At 38.8% G+C, this 25,135-nt stretch overlaps 4 protein-coding genes across 7 annotated transcripts; 2 read left to right on the top strand and 2 right to left on the bottom strand.

Annotated features, from left to right (window-relative positions):
• The first annotated feature begins 765 nt into the window (after positions 1-765).
• On the top strand, positions 766-7,502 carry LOC134663694 (integrator complex subunit 2). Of its 3 annotated transcripts, none has more exons than XM_063520140.1 (8): positions 766-965; positions 2,621-2,919; positions 3,399-3,772; positions 4,095-4,279; positions 4,378-4,726; positions 4,811-4,883; positions 5,124-5,307; positions 5,550-7,502. In XM_063520140.1, exons 2-8 carry the CDS (start codon positions 2,630-2,632, stop codon positions 7,464-7,466), a joined length of 3,372 nt encoding a protein of 1,123 aa, XP_063376210.1. In that variant the 5' UTR covers positions 766-965; positions 2,621-2,629; the 3' UTR covers positions 7,467-7,502. The 3 variants fall into 3 exon arrangements, with proteins under 3 accessions (XP_063376210.1, XP_063376211.1, XP_063376213.1); XM_063520141.1 differs by lacking the exon at positions 766-965 and adding an exon at positions 1,973-1,995; XM_063520143.1 differs by lacking the exon at positions 766-965 and adding an exon at positions 2,512-2,532.
• LOC134663697 (anaphase-promoting complex subunit 5) lies at positions 7,499-18,329 on the bottom strand. 2 transcript variants are annotated; one of them, XM_063520149.1, is made up of 13 exons: positions 17,974-18,329; positions 17,563-17,639; positions 16,754-16,970; positions 16,348-16,481; positions 15,209-15,315; positions 14,779-14,935; positions 13,754-13,941; positions 12,417-12,645; positions 11,757-11,907; positions 9,418-9,606; positions 8,185-8,619; positions 7,855-8,015; positions 7,499-7,645 (listed from the first exon to the last, which is right to left on the bottom strand). In XM_063520149.1, the coding sequence occupies exons 1-13, from the start codon at positions 18,101-18,103 to the stop codon at positions 7,526-7,528; spliced, it is 2,295 nt and encodes a 764-aa protein (XP_063376219.1). In that variant the 5' UTR covers positions 18,104-18,329; the 3' UTR covers positions 7,499-7,525. The 2 variants fall into 2 exon arrangements, with proteins under 2 accessions (XP_063376219.1, XP_063376218.1); XM_063520148.1 differs by having other exon boundaries at positions 14,779-14,938; positions 17,974-18,326.
• A 289-nt stretch (positions 18,330-18,618) lies between these two features.
• LOC134663702 (frizzled-7-B) lies at positions 18,619-21,129 on the top strand. The gene is made up of 2 exons (XM_063520157.1): positions 18,619-20,164; positions 20,386-21,129. The coding sequence occupies exons 1-2, from the start codon at positions 18,982-18,984 to the stop codon at positions 20,901-20,903; spliced, it is 1,701 nt and encodes a 566-aa protein (XP_063376227.1). The 5' UTR covers positions 18,619-18,981; the 3' UTR covers positions 20,904-21,129.
• Positions 21,130-23,000: 1,871 nt separating this feature from the next.
• LOC134664135 (protein transport protein Sec61 subunit beta) lies at positions 23,001-24,239 on the bottom strand. The gene is made up of 3 exons (XM_063520725.1): positions 24,060-24,239; positions 23,773-23,972; positions 23,001-23,231 (listed from the first exon to the last, which is right to left on the bottom strand). The coding sequence occupies exons 1-3, from the start codon at positions 24,060-24,062 to the stop codon at positions 23,144-23,146; spliced, it is 291 nt and encodes a 96-aa protein (XP_063376795.1). The 5' UTR covers positions 24,063-24,239; the 3' UTR covers positions 23,001-23,143.
• Positions 24,240-25,135: the final 896 nt, after the last annotated feature.

The following is a 25,135-nucleotide window of genomic DNA, read 5'->3' as shown; positions in this document are numbered from 1 at the left end:
TGCTGCGCACGCTACATCCACGGCCCACGTTTTAATACAAACCGTGGGCAATCCCACGAAATTTTGTATAGGAACGTGGTTCGTGCACATAGCGTGCGCAACAGTGGGGCTCCGGCCTAAATCTACTACACAATACTACTAGTAGTAGTAGTAGTTGGTAAGGCCATGGCAGGGGTGCGAAACTCCTGACTTCGGTCAAGCTTGGCTCCGCTCGGCTCAGCATTGCTCCGAGCAATTATTAGGGTTGGCACCACTTGAATTCCTTTTGCGTGCACGACCACAGATAAGATAATCACTTGATTTTTGACAACCCTAAATTGCCGAAAGGGATAGTGCCATATATTAGAAAGGGACAGGGACCCTGAACCGCTGTCAAACTTCGTTTTTGTAGGAAGTTTCCTTTCTGTACGATAGTACTATTAATTATTCTGTGCCCATGGTTTAACTTTTGCTGTCTTCTAGATCTTTAAAAAACGGAGCCGCTACGTACTGTATTTTGTATTTAAGTGCCTTTTGAATACATCAAACTAGTTTTTATGTTGCTGGATTCGACATTCGACATAAAATCGTGCCTCAACTAAGTATAAATGAGCTCGATCTCATATTATGGTTCCCTGTTAAAATGTCGTGAACATAAAATCGTGTCGTTACTGTGGTACACCACGACAAGTTTTATGGCTGTATGGTAGCACTCTAGGCGTGTATAAAAAAAATACTGCTGTCACTGTCAAACTTTAACCCGATTATCTGTCAGTGTCACCTTTTGTCAAGCTCCGACGCCGTCTGCTGATTTAGCATTGTTTTATGATTAAGATTTTTTATATTTTCTCTTTAATATGCCTGGCTATCAATAAAAAATATATACATAATGCAGTTACTCGTTACTCGGATTATGTGAACAGATAGTAAAATAAGTAAATGTGACTGGTTAGTTGGTGTGGTGGACGGCGCGGAGTTCTACATCGGTAAATAATATTGCACGTAAAATGTCTAACTAATAGAGTCTGTGCGGAAAGAGAAGAGTCGTAGAACATAAGAGAACCAATACATTATATGACTCTTCTCTTTCCGCACATACACTTACATTTACGCTCACATCTACAATAAATGTGTCCATTAGTGGAGGTCCATTCATTGAATGTTTCACCTATCTTCTTCTTGTTGCGTTATCCCGGCTTTATAGGAACCCGGGGTCCGCTTGGCAACTAATTCCGAGAATTGGCGTAGGCACTAGTTTTTACGAAAGCGACTGCCATCTGACTTTCCAACCCAGAGGGGAAACTATAGTCCTTTTTTTTAGTATTAGAAAGAACTTGCAAGAAGGTAAGGGGTCTTGACAAGTCTTTTGATTGAAAAACGCTTTTCAAAAATCAGTAACTATTATGAAAACAGAAGAATATAAATGATCGTATTTGATTCATAATTGTTACATTATTGCCGTAACTTATTTTTAAAATGTGTTTTTCAATTAAGACAGATCAAGATTGTTTACCTTATTTCTAATGCTAAATAAACGAACTTATAGGCCTTATTGGGATTGGTACGGTTTCCTCACAATGTTTTCCTTCACAGAAAAGCAACTGGTAAATATCATATTTTGGTAAATAAATATGATATTTTGTACATTTGTTCCAAGCTCGAAAGTCGAAACCGAGTTGAGTCTATTGAAAGTCACACACTTTTATCGCTAGGCGACCAGTGCTGCTAATGTTTCACTTATCTCCGATTTATAAATGGGTCATTCCACCGTTTCGGGTGTTACACTTGAACTCATAAAATAAGGTTTTATTCGATATTGTAACAGGAACTAGGAGGTTATAACTATTGATTCATCTACTACTTTGATAATATTTTCCTTTCCTGTACGCACATTATTAAAGTATACGAGAAATAACGAGAGAATCACTAAAAAGTAGCTGTTTCGGGCGTTACGCGAATTGGCCTATACCTTCTGACCATCAGTACCAAAATGTATAATTAAGCGAATTTTATCAAGTAAGCTCCAGTTTTATTTATGTCAAGTAATAATAGTTAGTATAGTCTACTGAAACACTGAAGTCACACTTAGTATCACTTCTTATTTAATTTTAATAAAATAAATTACCTGTTTCAGGTGTTACTCATGGTTCGTTTCGGGTGTTACGAGTACGAAATTAAGACAGATTTATACGAAATTATGGCTCATTTTATTGAAATTATTGTCTTTTTAATAAACTCGATTAAAAATATAAGTAATAGATGCTGAATTATTTTAAAATACATTATCTTAACAATAAAAACTGTTTCTCGAAGATATCATAATTATTTTTCTTTCGATGCGAATATTTCCGAAAATATTCACTTAATCAAAAACTTGTTGATGGTGACACCTATTCATTTTGAAAGATCTATCCAACGACACCCCACATCACAGGGTTAAATGCAAAAAAAAATTAAAAATATTTTTTTTGTACAGGAGCTACCATAAAAAAACATTTTTTTTCGGTTTTTTTTTTGTGACATGAAGGTTCGGTATGTTTTCTATGGAAATAGGTTAGTTTTGACTTCTTAAACCAGTTTTCATTTTTCAACCCTTTGGTAGCGTTTCTTATGGAATGACCAAATACATTGTTTGTTTCAGAAACTTACCATGGACATAGAATTTATGAAACCGGTGCAACCTCATGTGTTCAAAGCATTGAAAGATTTAGACATAGAGACTTTGACGAAATGTACAACTGATGAAATAAGACCCATAATACCATGCTTGGTTCGCATGGCCTTGATATCACCATTAGACATCACTAGATACTGTGCAGAAGCAAAGAAGGATATTCTAACATTACTCTCTGGTATAGACCTTGTCAACTTCATAGTATCACTTTTATCTATTGAGTTCCATACATTAGAAGTTGATGTAAAGAAGGAACAACAAATGAGGTGAGGATTTTTATGTCTATTACAGCATCATTGATACAGCCTGATTGCCACATAAATGTGTTAACCTGTAATATTTTTATTCAACACAGATCTAGATCAGTGGCCTATTTTATAAAGCTACAAGTTACAATTTACAAGCGGAAGTCTCGTTCTAACACATAGGGTTAGAAAGAGACTTCCGCTTGTAAATTGTAACTTGTAGCTTTATAAAATAGGCCACAGGGGTCACCAATTAGTTTCTTCAGACCATTGTGGTCCGTTTCTCCTTGAGTTTATTAAATAAGCAAAAAAATTAAATAAGGTCCGAATGTGGACCTTGGTCCGCCATTTGGTGACCCCTGACCTAGATGCTGAATGTAGTATTTATGTTTCCAAAGCCATAAAGCTGATCTAATGATGAAAATTTATTTATGTAGGTATTCATTAAAAACTTGATCATTATATAATGATTTTAGAGCTATTTATTGTTTATATTGCAGACAGAAAAATGGATCACAATACACAGAATCATTCCTTGTGCAAAATATTGTGAATGGCATTGCCAGCGACTTTGAGCAATCCGATTCACCAAGAAGAGTTCGACTGGTTCTTTCAGAGATACTTCAAATGCAAGCACAAATAATAGAGTACAACCAACACAAGAACACAAGTATTGAGTGTGCAGTCAAACCATCTGAACTATTTGACAATGATGTCTATTTGGAGGAGATCACAGATGTTATCTGTATAAGTCTTGCAGAACTACCAAATTTGCTTAACATTTGTGATGTGGTTGAAGTTTTGCTGCATGTTAATAAAGGCCCAATTATAATATCATGGGTGGTTGCCAACATGCCAGACACATTGCAAGAAGGTATAATGTTCATTAAGTTTATTTCTTGAAATGCCTTAAAAACACTGGCAATGTATTTCCCTCAGTTGTCACTGGTTAGAAACTGGATGGCCAAACAAGTTTTCGGCGATTCTTTTGAACACTAAGTAGGCATTAAGTGAATCCACAATAAAAGATATATTTACGAGAGGTTTCATATGAATAGGAGCAAGACAGATAATTAAATATCCATGTTTGATGTTTGCTGTAGGCCCTCAGATTGTAAATTATAGTTAGACTGGCCGTAATTTACAATGATGCAAAAAATTACATTACATACATTAAATTATGTTCATTTTTATAGTTGTTGAGTCCCTGGTGGCGAACACAGAGAGAAGTGACGAAGGTGGCATAAGAGCAAAAACCCTCAGCACACTTTGTGCAGTCTGCCCCTACATGGCGGCATCAGTGAGAGCTAAAGCTGCTGCAGCATCGCGTCTGCCAGCCCTTGTCATAACCCTCACCCTTACGCACCATGAAGATGACCTGGTAATTATAACTATAATATACAGTTCAATCATAAATGGAAAATATTTCTTTGCCATGTTGAGTGTTATTGTAATCCACTGCTGCTATTTTCTTTACAGGTGTCATTTATGTCTGGATTACTACTTGGATCCGATCAAACTACGAGGGCCTGGTTTGCAACATTTTTACGTAACTCTCATAAACGAGGCAAAGGGGATGGCCACGCTGCACTCACCAAATTACGTCAAGAGCTTTTAAATAGACTAAAAGAGGCTTCTGCTGGCGTTGATGCCTCTGCGCTACTAAGACTATACTGTGCCCTTAGAGGAATCGCAGGGATCAAGTTTCAAGATGACGAAGTGGCAGGTCTCTTAAGGCTCGTCACTCAAAAGCCACCTCCTACCCCAGCTGGAGTTAGATTTGTCTCTTTGAGTCTGTGTATGATCTTGGCTTGCCCTTCTTTAATGGGTATGTACTGCTTTGACATTGAATGTATTTATGCTTTGTTTTGAATTTGCAACAATTTCTAATAATGTTCATTCCACTTTTCAGCCGCAGTTGAACATGAAAAGAAAGCAATAGAGTGGGTCCAGTGGCTTGTCAAAGAAGAAGCGTATTTTGAAAGGTACTTTTTGCTCAATCGCAACAACTTACGCTGTTGCAAATAAGCCTTATTATTAATAAGCTACTAAGTGCCACTTGCACCATCCCACTAACCCGGGGTTAAACCTGGAGTTACCTTGGTTACCAGTACAATTTGACACTGGGTTGACGGTTTAACCGGTTAACCCAGGGTTAGAGGGATGATGCAAGTGGCGCTAAACTAAACACAAAAACAAATAACATTTATGTATTCATATTGCAGCAATTCGGGTGTGACAGCTTCATTTGGAGAGATGCTGCTTCTGATAGCCATTCACTTCCATTCGGGGCAACTGGCGGCAGTGGGAGAGCTGGTGTGCGCCACGCTGGGCATGCGCGTGCCGGTGCGCCCAAACGGCCTGGCACGCATCAAGCAGGCGTTCACTCAGGAAATATTCACAGAACAGGTCTGCTCTACGTTTAGGTTTATTTCATGGCGTCTTATCTTTGGTAGAGAATGCCTCGTGGCATTGAGTCCGCCTTTCCGAGTCCGCTTTTTTTGTGAAAGAGTCACCAGCTCCTAAAGTGCACCTACTTAATTTTCAAATAAACCATGAACATATTAGGTACCTATATTTAAATCCGTTAATTCAGCATTCAATTTCAAGTGTAGCCTTTGTGTACCTAATTTATATATTTGTGTTTCCAGGTTGTAACAGCGCACGCAGTGAAGGTGCCGGTTACCGTAAACCTTAATAGCAACATCGCCGGATACCTGCCCGTGCATTGCATTCATCAACTTTTGAAATCGCGGGCGTTTTCTAAGCATAAAGTACCGATTAAAAACTGGATTTATCGACAGATCTGCAATTGCACAGCTCCTTTACATCCTGTCATGCCCGCCCTAGTTGAAGTTTATGTTAATTCTATATTAGTAATTAACAATAAAGGCACCAATGAGTACGTAAACAAACCTATAACTGAGGAGGAAATCCGGAGAGTATTCAGAAACTCCATATTCGGTGCAAATTTCGACGCACAAAAGAAAGTTTTTCACGTAATGGAAGTGGACAACGGAGAATCATCAACAGAATTTAATTTGGAAAAGCCGACGTTAGCCTCCCAGTTGCTACTGATTTACTATCTGCTGCTTTATGAAGACGTGAGGCTGTCAAATGCTGCGACACTTCAGGCCAATGGCAGAAAAGTAAAGAGTTATTCCGCCGCTTTCCTGTCGGAGTTGCCTATAAAATATTTGTTGCACCAAGCACAGAAAGATCAAATGAGTTATGGTGGGCTCTTTAGCCCCCTGCTTAGGTTACTGGCGACGCACTTCCCTCAGTTGTCATTGGTCGACGACTGGATGGACGATCAAGTTTTCGGCGATTCTTGTAGACACCAAGTAGATGTAAATTTATCTGAATCCTCGATAAATGAGGCATTCCAATGTATTGAAGAAAATCCATACAAAACTGGAAAGGTTTTAAAAGCAATGTTAAATAAAAACCCAATTGACATATGGCCGTTTGCCGAAATGTTTGTCCGTTACTTCAAAAGCGTACTTGGAGATAATGTACCACGTCACATTCAGGAATTATATCGAGAGGTATGGTTACGTTTCAATACTGTGCTGCCAAGATGTCTCTGGATTATGACTATAAATGCTCTACTTGATATTAGTAGCATAAAAAGCGTTACGATCACACAAGAAAACGTATTGGTAGATCCATTACAAGTATTACGTTGTGACATAAGGGTTTTCAGATGTGGGCCTATTTTGAAAATCATACTCAGAATTCTAGAAGCGAGTTTGGCTGCTTCCAGGAGTCAACTTAGCAGACATTTGTTGGACAAACCTTTGGTGGAAAAGAGTGGTCAGCTCACGTCAGAAGCCGAAAGGGAGGAGTTGAAAAATGCATTAGTAGCTGCTCAAGAGAGTGCTGCACTTCAAATATTACTAGAAGCCTGCCTCGAAACAGAAGAAGACCAATCGACGCCAGAATTGATGTGGTCATTGCGTGAAGTTAGGAGTATTATTTGTTCTTTTCTGCACCAAGTCTTTATTTCGGAACCATCACTTGCTAAACTCGTTCATTTCCAAGGATATCCCAGAGAACTGTTGCCGGTTACAGTGCAGGGAATACCTTCTATGCATATTTGTTTGGATTTTATTCCTGAACTGCTTAGCCAAGCTTCACTTGAAAAGCAAATATTTGCTGTTGACTTGGTGTCCCATTTGTCCATTCAATATGCGCTACCCAAGGCTATGTCCATAGCACGACTGTGTATCAACACCTTATCGACACTGTTGTCCGTGCTGCCGAGCGACCTGCGGCTAGAACTCTTCCAACCAGTCTTGAAATCCCTAGTAAGGATATGTACTGCGTTCCCTTCGCTTTTGGAAGATATCACATCATTATTGCTGCAACTTGGACGGATATGCGAATCCCAGGCTTCCCTTGGTCACTGCTGGAATGACACCCAAATACTTGGCGAAGGCGCTTACGTCGCATCTGAAACGCAGCCTAAGAGCAAAGTTCTAGTAGCCGAAGTTCTCTGCAGAGATATTAAAGTAACCATGTCTGAAATAGTTCAAGGGGCCCTTTTAAATGATAAGATGTACTAAACAAGGTAACTCGTAAAATAAAATATAAGCACTGAATTATATTTTTGTTTTATTTTAACTTAGTACATAATAAATAAGTTATTTGTTGGTTCCACTGGATTTTGTGTTTCGAGTTGTCTATACACAAATGCGCATTGATTTCTAGCTGCGTGGTTTCCCATAGCATTATACAGCTGAGCCTGAAAAACAATCAGTGATTAATAATCACTCATATAAACTACATTACGCTAGGTACTTAGATCATAAAGTAGGTACCTACTTTACTATGGATGTCAAACTCAAAAGATAAGTTGCCGTGTCATTGTGAATTTCAATTCCATGTCCCATAAAAAGTCTGAGTCATAGAGTAAATAAATTCCGATTGAGAAAATCGATGAGGCTTACATACCTGTAAATACCATGTCTGCAACAGACGAGCTTGGGCACCCACTTTAGTGAAATTCTTTTTGACAGATTCTAGTGTTTCGCAGCATGATTGTATCACTTGGAGGCGCGCTTCGCCACTCGTAGGGGCAGTGGCTATGCGGCACTTCGTGTATAAAAGTAGTGCTGAAAAGCATAATAAACAATTAGCAAATAGCTCCTTTTACCTTGGGCACAACACATTGGCGATTTAAATCGCGTTACGTTTACTTCCCAAGTGGAAAGTGACGGACGCGATTAGTGAACATATTCGAAATAATCTCTAGTTGCATGCACCTTGCTAAGTGATACTAACCTCTAGCCATATCGTATGCACTGCCATGAGCCATTATAGAAGGTAGTACTTTTCGGACTAAAATTAGTGCGTTTTTGGCGCATCCCATATTCAGTTGTACGTTTGCTATGTGCATTTCAGCTGTAGCGGCTAAATAATGCAAATGATATTTCTTTGCCAATGACAATGCTTCATTCAACAACATAATATTAGTCGACTGCATGCTACTGAATGTGTGTTGTACTTGAGACATCAGTATCATAGCTTTTAGCCTCAAAGACATGTAATGAAGGCTATCATCCTCAGTCTTGCAGTAGTCTAATATGTCGTGAATGGATTCCAACGCTTCTGTTGCGTCTCCTTTTAGGTAAAACATCTCCGCTTTCAATAACTGGCTCTGCCATCTGTCATAGGATGCTAATTGCTTTATATTTTGTTCCGCTTCCTCCCATTTACCTGGAAAACCAGTGTGAATTTTTAGACCTTTGTAAAATTTTGCTGCTGGGTAGGTACGGGAACGGGATTGGGATCGTAGTGTGGATATTGAATTCATCTTCCGTTTATGGAGCATTTTCACGGATAACTTTATATTTTGACAAAGCAAACTTCATGGTTATATTCACAAACATGCAGTAAAATGAAATCAGGCAAATAAAATTTGCATATTTTTCATTCGCACTTTTTTGTCACATTTGAACATGGTGTTGTTGAAAGGATTTAGAGAAAATATTTTTATTCGTATATATGAAATCGAACTCCGTTGAACGCTAATATTATAAGAGTGTGATTAATGCGCGCGGTACTGCGGCTATTCCTGCGCCCAGGATAGCTTTTAGGGGGTGGGGAGGGGGGTTTGACCTCCTTAAAGCCTATTTAGACTGTCTAATAGTTGGTTGCTTATTATTATAACAAAACTATTAATGTTATAGGTTGAAGAGAAAAGTTTACCTGACTTGAGTTCTACTCTTCTGTCAACTTTTACCTTGAGGCAACTACTTAATCTGCCGGGCGACGCTTGCAGAGCCTAACCTGAGGGCTGCGGAAGATGTAGGTGTGTGTTGCAGGACTTGCAGGTCATGTGTATTAAAGTTAGATCGATTATCAATTCCCCTGCCCTAAGATACTCGGCAACAGCGCCTAGAGGGCGATGACGTTCGGTGACGGCGGGGCGGAGCGTCGCAGAGGCGGCCAGCTCCCGCGAACTCGTGCCCGAGGCAGCGTTGTCTTGATCGAGTACTCCCCTTGCCCTGTTACCTGCCAGCAGCGCGGCCCGGGCGCGCTCCCTGGCGGCGACGAGGCGGGCGGGCGGCGCGCGCGCGGCGGCGGCCAGCGCCCGCGCCAGCGCCGCGTCGCCGCGCCACGCCGCCGCGCACAGCGCGCCCGCGCCCGCCGTCGCCAGCGCCATCGTGTTGTGCCACACGCTGCCGACGCCGATATTGCATTCTATCAACAGGGTAACAGTTACAAATTGTTATGTACAGTCGCCATCAGATATATCGGAGCGGCCAAGGTGTTCACAATATCTCAACAAGCGCTCTAACGCCTTGACAATAGAGGAGTGTTCAGATATTTGTGAGCACCTTGGCCGCTCCGATATATCTGATGGCGACTATACTTAATGCCAATTTACACATTGATTAGTGTTAAGTCAAGTGCGAGTTGGGTAAGGGTGGAATTCCACTTGTACAAAATCTCTTTGTGTATTTGCGTCTAATAGTTTGCTTAAAAAAACCGGGCAAGTGCGAGTCGGACTCGCGCACGAAGGGTTCCGTACCATAATGCAAAAAAAAACAAAAACAGCAAAAAAAAAGAAACGGTCACCCATCCAAGTACTGACCACTCCCGACGTTGCTTAACTTTGGTCAAAAATCACGTTTGTTGTATGGGAGCCCCATTTAAATCTTTATTTTATTCTGTTTTTAGTATTTGTTGTTATAGCGGCAACAGAAATACATCATCTGTGAAAATTTCAACTGTCTAGCTATCACGGTTCGTGAGATACAGCCTGGTGACAGACGGACGGACGGACGGACGGACAGCGAAGTCTTAGTAATAGGGTCCCGTTTTACCCTTTGGGTACGGAACCCTAAAAATGTGAGATGGTCTGAAAGTCTGATTTTTGTGTGATGTAATTAATGGATGACCCCTTAGGTTAAGGCTTGTTCACGTAATAAAGTAGCCATATGCAAATGTAAATTAATCGTTTACTTCAAACGCTACAGATAACAAAAACAGGTAATTATATAAGAAAACATTTAAAAAATTAAATACAATGCATTTTTTTGCGGAATCCTTAAGAACTGGCGAATTTTTTTACTTTCTTTCGAACGCCTGCCATTAGTGTAGTTATTGACGTGTTAGTGAACTGACGAGCGGCTGCGCTCCATATTCTTTTGAAGTCAGCATCACTGTCCGCTACTGCACCTTTCTTGAGCAGGTATCGCTTGATGTTCGCCCAATACCTTTCTATCGGGCGAAGTTCTGGGCAATTTGGCGGGTTCATGTTTTTCGCCACATAAATAACATTCTGATTATCGAGCAAATTTAAGGTTGTTTGAGCGTAATGAGCTGAAGCTAAATCAGGCCAAAATATAGGGGGCCGTTCATGTTTCCTATATAAGGGCAAAATTCGCTTCATAATACACTCCTGTCGGTAGACATCTCCGTTGATTGTGCCAGTAGTAAAAAAGCTCGAACTCTTCAGCCCGCATGAGCAAATAGCTTGCCATACCAGGATTTTGGGGGCGAATTTTTCAAAAGCGATGGACTTATGCTCTTCCGATACATCCTGGCCAGCCACACACGTATAAAATTGAGGCCCCGGTAAAGTTCTCATGTCTTTTTTTACATATGTTTCGTCATCCATTAAAATGCATCGGTCGCGATTTTGATTGAGAAACTTGCTCAAAATTTTGGCACGACATTTTGCTCTTTCGATCTGAGCAGGGGTTTTTTTTGGGATTTTTTGTTTCTTTCTGGTCACAAGATTATTTCTCTTCTTAGCGTTTTGTACATTTCCAACCGATGTCTTTACCTTTTTGGCGATATCTCGAACAGAGGCCGATGGATTATGGCGGAACAAGGAAGCTATTGCGGCATCCAATTTAGGCTTCACGCAGCCTTTTTTTCGACCGCGACCTGGTAGATCATGTAGAATATGAAATTGCCCAAATTTATTGATCACTTTTCGCACACCATCCTTAGATATTTTATATCGTTTTGCTAATTGTCGTATCGAGACACCCTTTTCGCTGCAATAGGCGACAATAATTAATTTACGAATATTTTCATTTATTCTCGGCATTTTGATTCTATTTACTCAATGACATCTATTTTATACTTTTTTTAAACTTTATTATATATTTTTTGGAATGTCACGTACCAGCATTGCAAAAAGTTTCTATATTCCTGTGAAGACTTAGTTCTAGGTGGCTACTTTATTACGTGAACAAGCCTTAGTATCTTACTAGTGTTCAGGTTAAGCTGACACACTAACGCCATATCCATCTTCCCGTATAGAATGACCACAGGCTCTAACCCAGCCATCAGGCTCAGGCCATTAGAGCTGATGTAGTCTTTAGTCAGTATCTTACTTGTGTTCAGGTTGAGTAAGAGTTGGCACGCCACTGACGCCATTTCCGTCTTGCCGTAGAGAGACCATAGTGCCGCCGTGTTGGCTAGGCCCGCCATGGTCAGATCTGTCATGGCGTGGAGGTAGTTGATGGAGTCTCCTTTTGTTAGAATCTGTAAAATAAAATAGTCATCATCACATTTTCCTCTATCTAGTTATTAGTGTTATTACATTTTAGTGTACAGTGCCCAGCGATTCGTTTTTTAGTTTCTTGGCTATGGTCAAGAACAAGACTTATACAACGTCTAATAATCTACAGCAGTGGCTCCCAAAGTTAACTTTGCTCAGACCCACCTAACAAAAACTGTCAAATTCGGGACCCATCTCTTGGCAGTCTTTAAAAGGGCATTAAATATAATTGATAACACTCAGATTTCCTAGTAGCTTCAGGGCCCACTCAAAATACGCTCGCGACCCACCAATGGATGGCAACCCATAGTTTGGGGAAAGCTGATCTACATATATAACGTTGTGTCCGTCATCATTTATATTAAAAACAACTGTTCGGACTCGGTATTCCTTCTCATCTCTATCGGCCAGCAGGCCGATCTACTAATGCAGTAGGCCATGGACACAAGATACAATAGCACGGCTTCGAGTGGCGCGGCCTCTTGCACAATACCTGGAAGACCTCGGCGGGGCGCACGCAGTTGACGGCGGTGTGCTGCGCCATGAGCTGCGCGGCGGCGGCGGCGGGGCGCGGCGCGCGCGGCACTCGCGCCAGCAGCGCCGCCCGGCGCGCGCGCCCGCCCGCCAGCGCGCCCCACGCCGCCGCGTGCGCCGCGCACGACCCGTCCGCCGCCTCCTGCGCCGTCGCCAGAGCCTCGCGCACGCTCTCCATCGCCAGTGAGCTGTGCCGGAGTACGGGCGTTACGCGGGCCATAGTGAAACTTTCTGGATTCTGATATATGACAAGATTTATTTTTTCTAAGTGGCCAGTCCAGGAATTTTCAGTATGACCTAAGTATTCCCGTGTATTACCAGCCGTCACCGGCGGTAACGGGAGGGAATAACCTGTTTCATCTCAAAGACAACCTACTATTATGAAAAATTAGACACCTCACTCTCATAAAAACGAAACTAACTCTATTATTAATGATAATTTTCTTACAGTTGCTCCTTTTTATAATGATGAATCGAACACGAGGTGACAGACCTACGTAGACACCTAACTACCTGTATTAACACTTGAGTTGTAGGATTATTCTCTTTTACTCCAATGAAGGCGTAATTAGAATGACAGAAAAAACGTATATAGCCCAGAACGTGACGATGTACAGTCATCATCAAATATGTAGATGAGATACGAATCGCTGGTTCACCCACCCTACAGCCCGGATCTGGCCCCCAGTGATTATTATTTGTTCCCAATTTTTAAAATAGAACTACGAGGAAAAAAAATGTGACGATGAAGAAGTTAAGGAGGCTATTTTGGCTCATTCTGAGGGCAAAGATGAAATTAGTTATTTACGATACAAGTGCGAAAAATAGGAATTTCGAAACGAGTGGCGATAAATTAAAACACGACCGAAGGGAGTGTTTTAAATCGACACGAGTTGCGAATTACCTATTCGCACGTGTATCGTACAACGTTTTACAGTACATATGGCCCTTTAAACTTTTGACATCGCACGAAAAGTGCTATTTTACGCACTAGTGCGGGCAAAATAGGACCATATGTACTGTAATAGTTTTTTACGATACAAGTGCGGAAAAGAGGAAATTCGAAACGAGTGGCGGTAAATTAAAACACGACGGATTTCCTCTTTTTCGCACTTGTATCGGAAATAACTATTTTTGATGGTATACATAAGTTAATTAGTCGATCTGAAAAATGCATTAAACTCAAGGGTAAATATATATTAAAAAAGAAAAATACTTCTATTGTCCCTCACTATGCCTGACTATGTTGACTGTAAGCAGCGCATAGTTTCAACCGGACATTCATTCTTGACTTACTTGTGGCCAAACTTGGTATGCATCGCAGCCCTATTGAGAGCTGCGTAGCGGAAACTCTTGTTTCTGTCGTTACACGCGCTACTGTTGCCTGTCACGCAAAACACCGCGCGGTCGAAGCAGTTGTAGAGAGAGTCTTGCGCGCCGCAAAACTCTTTCATCCGTATGCAGTTTAAGAAACTGAGGAAATGCTGAAATATACACCCATGTTGCGTTTTATGCACGAAGATAATTCGTCGGGTGACAAGCAAAAGTCACTAACTAACACCATTGAAATTATTGGGCAATAAATCGTGTTACAAGTGTAGTAAAGTGCATCGATACTTAAATTTTTTGATAGTACTTAGTGACTTTTGCTTGTCACCCGACGATATATGCGCGAAGTATGCCACGACCAAAAGATAAACTACAGAATTGCGTCTCGTTTTGACACGGGAGTAATTTTCATTATGGAATTTCTGAACACCAACTTAGATAGGATAATACGCCAATTACTCGCCACTGTTTAATAATTGGTCAGCTTATACCTACTAGAAATAAATTCAATTCACCTATAAACAGAATTAATTTTAGTATAAGGTGGCTAGTTATTGAAGTGTGGCCAGTTATTGAAACCTTATACAAAAATGAAATTTGCTTATAGGTGAATAGAATTCATTTTTAGTATAAGGTGGCCAGTTATTAGACAGTGGTCAGTAATTGGTTGACGATTAACCCAATTTGTACTCAATAATTCTTTCATTTCTGATCACAAATACCACCCTATACAACGCGTTACATCAGCCACTGAAACTGGGGTGGATACTCTTGTATAAGTTATACTGAGCATCTTTTACTATGGGACTAACCCCGAAATTGCGATCAAAAAATTGATACTCTCATAGAAGATATCAACATCAGCCAGCCAAAATGTATGGGAGAGTCAATTTCTTTTTCCATAGCAAAAGTTGCTCAGTATGACCTATACAACGTGTGCCCATCCCACTTTCAGTGGCTGGTGTAACCTTGTATAAAAAGTCAGTACATACAATGTCAGAATATTCCGGGATGTCGTTCATGATTCTGTTGATTGTTTTCTGCAGCTGGCGCGGCGGGAGAGCTTTATCCTCATTCACCTGCAGTAGATTGGCTTGTTGGGCTGTAAACAGCTCCGCCTGCTTTCGAGACCATTGGCATTCCTCGAAGCTGCTGAAACAAACGAATAAATCTCAAGTTAGTCCAAATGCTATACTTGCCGTAAAACTAAGTGGCGAGTCAGGTCATATTGCCATCTCTTTCACTCTTGGTTGGTCTTAACAAGGGTAAAGGAGATAGCACTATGATCTCGTCGTCGTCGTCGCCAGTTGGTATTGCCGCAAGTATACACACATTTATCCGATAGATCGGTGTTTTCCTAGAAACTCTAGAAATGAAAAATAAACATTTTGAAACATGTTTCGGCGATCATATTTTACTCACTTGTCTCTGTCTATAATGTTCATCCTAAAAGATAGCTCAGACGATTTTGGATCTTCAGCAAATGCCTGCGACGTCGAAGCCACTTGGGGTTCCACATTATTTAGTTTCTGAAATCATATGATTTTTTTTTCTTTTTTTGGAATGCTGGCTATTTCATCTCAAGCATAAATTAAGTAGCAAAAATTTTAAGTAATCTGGGATACTGTAGGTTTATAGTATAGTAGGTATATACATGCTGATTTTGTCATTTTGTTTACCATGATGGTGCCTCAGCCTCAAGTAACAGTTGGAATATTTTCCTAACTAAAAGCAAGTATATATATACCATAGGGTACCATTTATACGTGGACTTAGTAGTACAAAAATTAAAAGTGAATGAGGCTACAAGGACAAAGGATAATAGTGCTAACTTGTCTATTCTTATCGAAAGTTCCATAAGACCATCCCTTTCAGATTTGGTATTATTACTTTGTATCTCTATAGAATACTTGCTTTTAGTTAGCTACGAAAAAAGGACCTTTTCCAGGCTGCGCCAATCTACAAGGTTTTCCCAAAAAATCGGAATGTATTCCAATGAATCCAGCATAAATGAATGATTCATTTGAAGACAAGTCACATATCTCGAAAGTGCAATCTAATTTGAAGCTTAAATCACTCTACTAATGTTGAAATTCTATTGGCGTGAATGTGGTCGATAAATCATACTATGGCTGGAAAAGGGTTACGATTTTTTTTTTTATTCTGAGGCATAGACTAGGAATCCTCTAGACCGAGCATAGTCGCGCTACCCCCTCTGCCACGCATACGGTAATTTTACTCCATGTTCGAGTCGAAAGTGTCTTTGTGTGACGTCCGTGTCTTTCTTCACCTCGCACTGCTCTCTGCACTTCGCTCACCTCGTCCCGCGCACCCCCGCATTTTTGGCATCATCGGTTGCATGAAATAATTGCTCTAAACTCGGTCTAAAGGATTCATAGTCTATGTTCTGAGGGCTTCATGGCTGGCCTCATATTTTTTTAGAACAGCTTCAACAGCAACAGTTCTTATAGTTGCTGATTTTAATCACTGGGGTAGTGATTTGATAGAAACTGCCTTTAAACAAAATTATGATTAATATCATGTAAAAATTTGTCCCATACCTCTTTACTTAACGACCTCATCATCAGTCCTGGCCTGCCTCTCTGGTAATAAAGGCAGAATGACTTGTATAAGGATACAACTTGCACAAAGGTAAGCTTGTCTAGGTGAAGCATTATTCTTCTTAGATAAAATCCTGAAAGTTCAATCACAATAAGCTGTTGGTAATTCATGTAGTAACAGTAACTGTTACAGCAAATTTTATTTGAATTAGATATTAGAGATTTTATTTGAATAACAGAACATCCTGATTGATCTAATTATATCTCAATATATTATTTTTATTTTTGTTAAATATTTTTATATTTATTAAAAAAAGGGACACTTACTTTTTATATTTATTAATAAAATGGATTGTAAATAGGAATGAAGGAGAAGAAGAAATGAATGAAGCCATATGTAACATACCTAATACACTGCACCTACTAACAACACATGTATTTATCTCTGTCTGTTCTATCATGAGCTTGTCAACAGCCGAGGTGACACAATCCATCAGGGCACTGATGCCATTCACGTAGATGTTCTGTAGGCGCACACAAAAGTTCTGCAAGTGTACACTTAACAGATTATAGCGCCCGTCAGTGAGTAGTGCTTCCAATTCTTTGAACTCCATATCTGGACACTAAGAATTACCATATATTAAGATTCGTTATTAGAAAATTTATTTTAAAAAAACTGTATACCGGGTGTGGCCTATAATATGACTCATGAGCAAATAATTAAAACATAGATTGTACTCCTCAAACTGTGACACTTTTGTTCAACAACTTTTAAAAATTATGAAGTATTTAGACTCCCTATTTTTCATACAAAATAAATATTATCTTCAATGGACGCCATCGACACACCATTATCATTGTGATTGACATTGCTTGTCACGCCTTAAACATAACAAAATTCGCAATACATTGTGTCTTAGAATAAACTTTAAAGTGTATTAAAAATCAAACCACAAGTAATCTTTAAAAGTTGCTGAACAAATGTTGGTCAATATGAAGAGTACAGCCTACGGTTAAATTTTTTGCTCATATTACAGGCACACCCGGTATACCTATGTATTAAAAAAAAGAACAAGCAGTACTATTCTTTGTTTTCAATACTGAAAATATGTATAAACTACATCTTTATACTAATAGCAACTCACTGGGAACATCTGGACCCTTTATCTGAGAATGACATTTACTAACCTAACTGAAAAGATATGTTAAACTAACCTGAATGAGTTTGAGTGCTAATAAACAGAAATCTTTCCTGTACTTTGGAGCCATAGTGCAGTCTATCATTTCCTTAGCTGAAATATATAATAAGCATTCAACTTTAATAGTTTAACTAAATTCTTAATTGCTAGTAAGTTTTTCAGGCATTTATAAATAGTAACAAAAGGATAAATGTCATATTTTTTGGGGTCTGTAATACATGATGGAAAAAATAGTTATAATGGCATCTCTTATACAAATACATTTTGAAAGAGGCCGTAAGAAAAATTACAGGAAAAGTATCAGCCACATAAATATTCCAAACTTGCAAAAGAAGTAGATCAAAATGTGCAATACTGCAAGTATAATATTTTATAGCAGAGGTCTAAATTTGGATCTTCCAAGTTGCAGGTTACAAAGACAACTCACCTTCTATCTTCAACAAACCATACTCTCTGATAAAAGCGACAACTGCAATTTTATGTGGTGTAATGTTTTCGACGTTGCCTTTAACATTAATAAATTTCATTACGTCTAAATTGTCGCTGCCGCTCTCCATGACTTAATCACACCGTATCACTTGTACTGTTCCTTTTTATCGTCTTCACGTATTACTAAACTAAATAAACTTAGCTATTGGTTATTAGGTTTTTAATGACTAAGAATCATGCGACATGCGTGTATGAAATAAAATAACAAAACAAATCGCTGCTGTTTCGGCTAATTCAGCCAAAATATAAACAAAGCCAACCAACCACTTGAATTAAAATTAAATTGTCGTTGTCAACATGTCAAGTGGAAATGACAATTTACTCAGTTCACGTTCAGTACGCAAGATAAGCTAGCTATCTCATGCATACTCTTCGTAACAGAATGGGACGAGTAGCTAAAAAAGGTGTCAATCGTTCAAATACCTCCTAATTGTTTAAATTGACAGACAGAATAATCTTGTTATACCCTCTTTTGTATAAAATATATATCAAAAAATTATAATTAATAATAGCATTGTTTACATTTAATCTGCTTAATTATATTAGTAATAAATATGCTTAAAAAAAGGATAAAATAAAAAATGGCCACACTGCGGTGCGTTGTTTCTGTCTGTGACCATGTTTTGTCTATTGTAGAGACAAGTTGTAATTTGTATATGTATTGTATTATGGCCACTGGCCTACGCACAGTATTTTTATTTATTAAGTTTATACAAATTAAAATGAATTTATTTATGTGAATCGTGAATCAAGTTTTACAAACAAATGCTGCATAGCTTCTTAACAAAAGTTCATTGGCATTAATTCAAGCTTTTCTTTAAAATTCCTGTAATAAATTCTCTACCATTCATGAATGAAATTTGATCGAATAAAACACACAGATCGTGTTACTATGGATTACGAGAAGTGATTTGATACATATGAATGAAAGTAACTACAATTCATAATGGGGAGATTGTGTATTCTTCTTATTTTAAAAGTACTATGTTCACTCGTTGTTACTGAAACTTCACGTGTTACTGTTTTGCAAGGTGATTCTTTGCCTCACCATGGACGTTGCGAGCCAATTACAATTCCACTCTGTCAACAGATTCAATACAATCAAACGATATTTCCGAATTTGTTAAACCACGCGAATCAGAAGGATGCTGGTGCAGAAATTCATCAGTTCACCCCCTTGATAAAAGTGAATTGTTCACCAGATCTTAAGTTTTTCCTGTGTTCAATGTTTGCTCCAGTGTGCACAATTTTAGATAAACCCATTCAGCCCTGCAGACACCTCTGTGAATCCGCGAGGCACAATTGTGATGAATTAATGGCTAATTTTGGATTCTCATGGCCCGATTACTTAGACTGCTCCAAGTTCCCAGTGGCAACAGATGAACACGTAATATGTGTAGGTGATAACAACGCTACACATGACTCTCGCAAGCCCACAGAGCACAAGCATCGCAAAGTTGACTACAAATCTAATATTGAAAGGGACCCAGCTAAGTTACCTGGCGCAAAAGATTATGGCTTTGTGTGCCCAGCCCAGTTTGAAGTACCTAAAAATTTTGATTTGGATTATTCCTTGATAGTTGGAGACAAGATTCAACCAGATTGCGGAGCACCTTGTGATGGAATGTTTTTCAAACAAGATGCAAAGAAGTTTTCAAGGCTGTGGATTGGAATCTGGGCAACTTTGTGTGCATTGAGCTGCTTATTCACTGTGTTGACATTTTTGATTGATACTGACAGATTTCGCTATCCTGAAAGGCCTATTATTTTTTTGTCCGTTTGCTACTTAATGGTAGCATGCAGCTACATTATGGGTTGGGGTGCGGGTGACAGTGTGAGCTGCCAGGGCCCATTCCCATCTTCACATGGTGGGTCGAGACTAACCAACCCCATGCTTATTACTCAAGGAACCAAGCATGAGCCATGCACCATCTTATTCATGGTTGTGTATTTCTTTAGTATGGCCTCAAGTATCTGGTGGGTGATATTGACCCTGACTTGGTTCTTAGCTGCTGGGTTGAAATGGGGTCATGAAGCTATTGAAGCCAACTCACAGTACTTCCATTTGGCTGCGTGGGCTGTACCTGCAATCAAAACCATATCAATATTAGCAATGGGAAAAGTTGATGGTTAGTTTAACATAATTATTTTTTGGACTAATTGTATTTTTTTTTCTTTAATGTTCATAAAAAGGGGTGCCATGGAACTGGATCCTTTTGTCTTAAAATTAATATTTCCTAAATATTTCACCAATATTTTCATAGAACATAATGAAAAGTAGTCCATAAACTATTATTTCCTTATGATAATTAATGGCTTCAAAATATACATGTTTTTTTCTTTGTTTTAGGTGATGTCTTGTCTGGAGTTTGCTACGTTGGAATTTGGAATGCAGAAGCGCTACGAGGATTTGTTCTAGCCCCATTATGTGTGTATTTAGTGCTTGGTACTGTATTCCTCCTGGCAGGGTTTGTCTCTCTATTTCGCATTCGAACAGTCATGAAACATGATGGCACCAAGACTGATAAACTTGAGAAGCTAATGATTCGGATTGGTGTATTTGGTGTTCTGTATACTGTGCCAGCTTTAATTGTGATCGCGTGTTTGTTTTATGAGCAAGCATATTTTGATAGCTGGATGGTGACCTGGCATAGGGATATGTGTTCATCATCTCTTTACTCTATACCATGCCCTTTTACCCGCCAGGAGACTGAGCGGCCGAAATTTGAAATGTTCATGATAAAATATCTCATGACTATGATTGTTGGCATAACGTCTAGTTTTTGGATCTGGTCTAGTAAAACTTTAGTGTCATGGCGCCAATTTTTCGATAAAATTAAAGGTCGAAGAGTTGAAGCTTATGTGTGATAGATTAAATTTAGGGTTAAAATTGGTGTTGTTGCATTTATAAATCAAGTTGGCAGCTAACTGGCAGTTATTTCGTAACATAGAAACAAGGCTGATATTTGTAAATACCTTTTTGTCTCGTTTATGGAGATTATTTTTCATAATTATTTTTACTTTTTTAAGTTACTTTTTTTACAATACTTAGAGTTAAGGATCAGTGTAATGTAATTAAAACGTATTTTACTATCATACCTGTTTTTATTATATTGTTCTCCAGCAAATTTAAGGGAAGCCGTCCAAGGAATTGTCCAGTTGTAAACTAATGACATCTTTAGATTTAGAGACAAAAGTGTTAGGTGCTGCATAAAAACACAAAGCATGCAATAAAATGTACATATTCAACAAGTCAGTAATGTTACTATTGTTAATGTAAACAATGAAGGACCGAGCACAGCTCCTCACGGTATTATCTATCTACCTGCAGGTTGCAAGTACACTAACGACTCCAATTCTTCGAACTGAAACTTGAGGATATAATTATAATTTATAACATTTATACATTAGCAAAAGGTAACTGGAACAAAACAAACATTACTAATTACTTTCTGTTAAAAAAAAACAATGAGAATAAGGTGCAGGTACTTATTAGAATTTTTCCATTCAATAAAATTAATCACGAACAACTACCCTCAATGAACTTATCAAAATAACCCCAATACACCTTACCTGCTTACAGTCTTTAGAATGGTACAGAGTACAGAAAACAAGAAACCCTTTTTGTTTTGCTATTCATATTTTACATTTGTCTGTTCGCAGCTTAGCTTAGTGCGGTGACTAATGACTATGACTTTATCAATGCTAAACATTCACAAAAAAATCTGGCGACTTCTATTCTCTGAGGCTGGATTAATTTCGCCTATAAAGTAGTTACTAATTATTTGAGCAACAAGAGAGCAAATTTAGCTTTTGTTGTGAGTGCTGATTTGGAATCCTGAGCAAGCGAAAGCATCTAAGAATCGTGAGTGTAGTAAGGGACTCTAAATAGGATACTACTTTTCACTTCAAAAATGGTAAATATTAGAAGGAAAGAATACAGTTCTGACTGGTAAGTCTGCCTAAATCCATACATGAATTACGCAAAAAGGAAGTCCCAGTCTCCCTCCAACTACCTATTATATTCCTAATCAGAGCATCCCACATTTCACGTGGTCTTGTCTGTCTTACCACTAGAGTGAATATAAGAAGCTGGAGGTACGGTGGAAAGGCTGCTCATCCTATAGCACCGGAGTCCAAACGCTGAAGCCGATGGCACGCGCTCCCTTAATTATACAAGGGCGGATTCATCTTTAGGCAAATTAAATATTAAAACTTATAACCTTCAAGAGCGTATTCCCAACTTAAAAGCCGGCAACGCACAACCCCTCTAGTGTTGCGGGGTCTATGGGCGGCGGTAAACGCTTACCATCAGGCGATTCGTAATCTCGTTTGACTCTTATATCATGAAAAAAATGAAACCTGGAACTAGACACAGCCCAAGGCCCAGCAGGTAATGGCAATAGATATACTGTTTACCGCGATATTTGTGACGTGCTCTAGGAGTGCTGAGGGCCTACCGCGAACTAGGTTCAACGTGTTGCCTCTCTGTCGCACTTGTAAACTCGTAAGTAAGTGTGACAGGGAGGTAACACGTCGAACGTGGTTTGCGGTAGACCCTCTGGGGCAGGACAATGCCACAATATTAGTATGGTTATTTAGTCAAGGTTGATCAGGGGAATAAGAACCAATTCCATACAAGTGTTTCTCAATTAACTAGATGGTAGATGATGAATTTGATTGAATTTTTAAACTAATGTTACTTTGCTATGTTGCTCTAAGGTATAAATCCATGGTTCAGCTTTACCAGTGTACTAAAAGACCAATTGCTGTGTTATTTATACAGGTTCCCACAAAATAATTTCAGACAAACATAAAATTGTGAGGACATGGGTTTGTGTGATTAATTCACCAGGTGAGTTTAAACCCCAAAAAAGTTTGCAGAAGGATCTCAAACAGAACAGAGTTGTCTCTAGACTAGAAGGTAACAGTATCACAACAACAACAGTTAAATAATACAACAAGTTTGCTTCTTACATTTACTTCTGAATTAATATAAAACATTAGATAAATAATTGATAATTAAACCTAACCTCCCAGTACAAGAGCACTTAACAGTTCATCCATTCTCGCACAATTAAAGTAGAACTTAACATTAAGTTTACATATTATGCTCTGGTATATTTTCCCCAAATGTGAAGCATAAACACTGATGCGATGAAGAGAAGGGACATCACTAACACTGGAACGGGGCCACTGTAACAAAGACAAAAACACATTAATATAATTAGTAGTTAAGTACTTAGGTTAAGATTACATTGTAATTCTACTAACACTATTTTATAAGTTAATTTTTAAATATTTGTAACTAACAACTATGGATTTATATCCGAAATAAAATGATTTTTATTTTTTATAATACATATTTTAGTTCTGCTTCCAGTGGGTATAATAGCAGAAAGTAGAACCGAGTTAGTACTAACAGTATGCTAATATGGACCCTATGGTAGCTCTATATGCCTGAATGCCACACAACACACATCTTTAGTAAATCTGTTAAATCCCAATGGCGACTGCAACTTCATCAAGATTATTTTTGGCATTTGAAAAGTTTAATATTTTAATATCTCTCTTTAACTAATATAAAATGTACAGTCAGCAAATCTACTTGCTCAGTAGCCCTGACCCCTGCAAACATGACATATTAATGCAGGGATCTTAATCTAATAGTTTGACTATATATCAAAATAAATATTCAATTGGAAGCATGTCAATGAAGTCAAGTAATATCACTTACACTTTAACGCCAGGGGAATCATCAGTGTAGAATCGCCACATGCCACCGGAGCCAGCGCCTGTGGTGCGGCTCCTGGCTGCGGTGGTGGTCGTGGTCTTGCGTTGCCTCACAGTACCGCCAGTTGACGAACGAGGGGCAGCGGTCGCCTTGCTGGGGGATCGGCCTCCTGATCCAACATTCGTCGAGCTCGGGGATGGTGGCTACAACATGACACGAATAAATAATAACTATACCGTTATAATTATAAATTGAATTATATTATATGTAAAGACACCATTCATATTTACCATTTTATTCTAGCTTCTGTGTATATCTCAATTCACAAAACCAACTGGTTATCGTTCGACACAGATTGAGGATTCACGAACTCTGGATATAACTTATTGGCCTTTCCAATCCGATTCCAATACTGTAGTAAACTGTTGGCACTTCTATTGCAACGCGTACAGTGAAAATGACACGTCGTCATCAATGTTGCCGCTTTATGGCAATTTGTTACAGACGAAAGTAAATTGCGCAACTGTGAAAAATATGCTCAACCTACCAAATGCAATTTGTGTGATTTTATATTATCTAAGTAGCGCGAGCTACTAGCGCAAGTAACATGCGCATGCTCCTTGGGTTAGTCCTCTTTTACTCGCTCCAGTTAACACGCTGTTGCGCATTAACCGCGCAAGTCGCAAGTTTCCCATAATTGGTATGCAAGAGCTACAAAAGCACGAAGTCTTTTTACTATGAATATTTACCCCCTATTTCATTGATTTATTAAGGCGCTTAGCAAAGGATACGAATCTCAAGTCGTTCAGATGTGCGAGCGGGATGTCTTTATAATATCATTATAATACGTGCATAGCGTTGTCTCACTCAAACATCATCGGAACGACGTGCTAATTGTATCCTAAGCAAGGCCTATTGACTTCCTTGGAATGACGTGACCCTTCATAATTGTACATGTGTGCTCCGTTTCTAGAGCTGTATTGCCAGTAATTACCATAAAAATATTTTACTACAGCAACATTGCTAGAACTGGCTTTGTCTATACGATTTCTAGGAACAAATCCAATTATTTTATCAAATATATTTTGATTTGTATTTTATGAAGTAGTCAAAGTCATATGTACATTATTATTTATTTTTTGAAATATGTAAATTATTATCTATTTCAGTTTGTCTTTGTCTATGTTCATAAAATCTATGAAGGGTAGACGTGCCTCTACCCTCCTTGATAAAATTAAAAAAAAATCTTTGTTAATAGGCCTCTTTGATAGGCCTTGATTTGAGTCTGGCCGATAAGAACATAGACAAGACAAAAGTCTGTAATGTCAATGCTGTCATTTAAGTCATTTAACGCCAAAAATATAAA

Source organism: Cydia fagiglandana, chromosome 4 (assembly GCF_963556715.1).
Source record: "Cydia fagiglandana chromosome 4, ilCydFagi1.1, whole genome shotgun sequence".
NCBI lineage: Eukaryota > Metazoa > Arthropoda > Insecta > Lepidoptera > Tortricidae > Cydia > Cydia fagiglandana.
The sequence above is the reverse complement of the archived record's forward strand: the minus strand, read 5'-3'. Positions and strand labels throughout refer to the sequence as shown.

What these genes read in the sequence shown, in the direction of transcription:
- LOC134663694 (XM_063520140.1), top strand. Translation starts at nt 2,630, where the DNA reads ATGGACATAGAATTTATGAAACCGGTGCAACCTCATGTGTTCAAAGCA. An exon ending in GAAGAAGCGTATTTTGAAAG is followed by an intron (nt 4,884 to 5,123) that starts GTACTTTTTGCT and finishes TTCATATTGCAG; the next exon opens with CAATTCGGGTGTGACAGCTT. An exon ending in AGGAAATATTCACAGAACAG is followed by an intron (nt 5,308 to 5,549) that starts GTCTGCTCTACG and finishes TTGTGTTTCCAG; the next exon opens with GTTGTAACAGCGCACGCAGT.
- LOC134663697 (XM_063520148.1), bottom strand. Translation starts at nt 18,103, where the DNA reads ATGGAGAGCGGCAGCGACAATTTAGACGTAATGAAATTTATTAATGTT. An exon ending in TAGCACTCAAACTCATTCAG is followed by an intron (nt 16,971 to 17,562) that starts GTTAGTTTAACA and finishes GGTAATTCTTAG; the next exon opens with TGTCCAGATATGGAGTTCAA. An exon ending in TGCATACGATATGGCTAGAG is followed by an intron (nt 8,016 to 8,184) that starts GTTAGTATCACT and finishes TATGCTTTTCAG; the next exon opens with CACTACTTTTATACACGAAG.
- LOC134663702 (XM_063520157.1), top strand. Translation starts at nt 18,982, where the DNA reads ATGGGGAGATTGTGTATTCTTCTTATTTTAAAAGTACTATGTTCACTC. An exon ending in AGCAATGGGAAAAGTTGATG is followed by an intron (nt 20,165 to 20,385) that starts GTTAGTTTAACA and finishes TCTTTGTTTTAG; the next exon opens with GTGATGTCTTGTCTGGAGTT.
- LOC134664135 (XM_063520725.1), bottom strand. An exon ending in GATTCCCCTGGCGTTAAAGT is followed by an intron (nt 23,232 to 23,772) that starts GTAAGTGATATT and finishes TCTTTGTTACAG; the next exon opens with TGGCCCCGTTCCAGTGTTAG.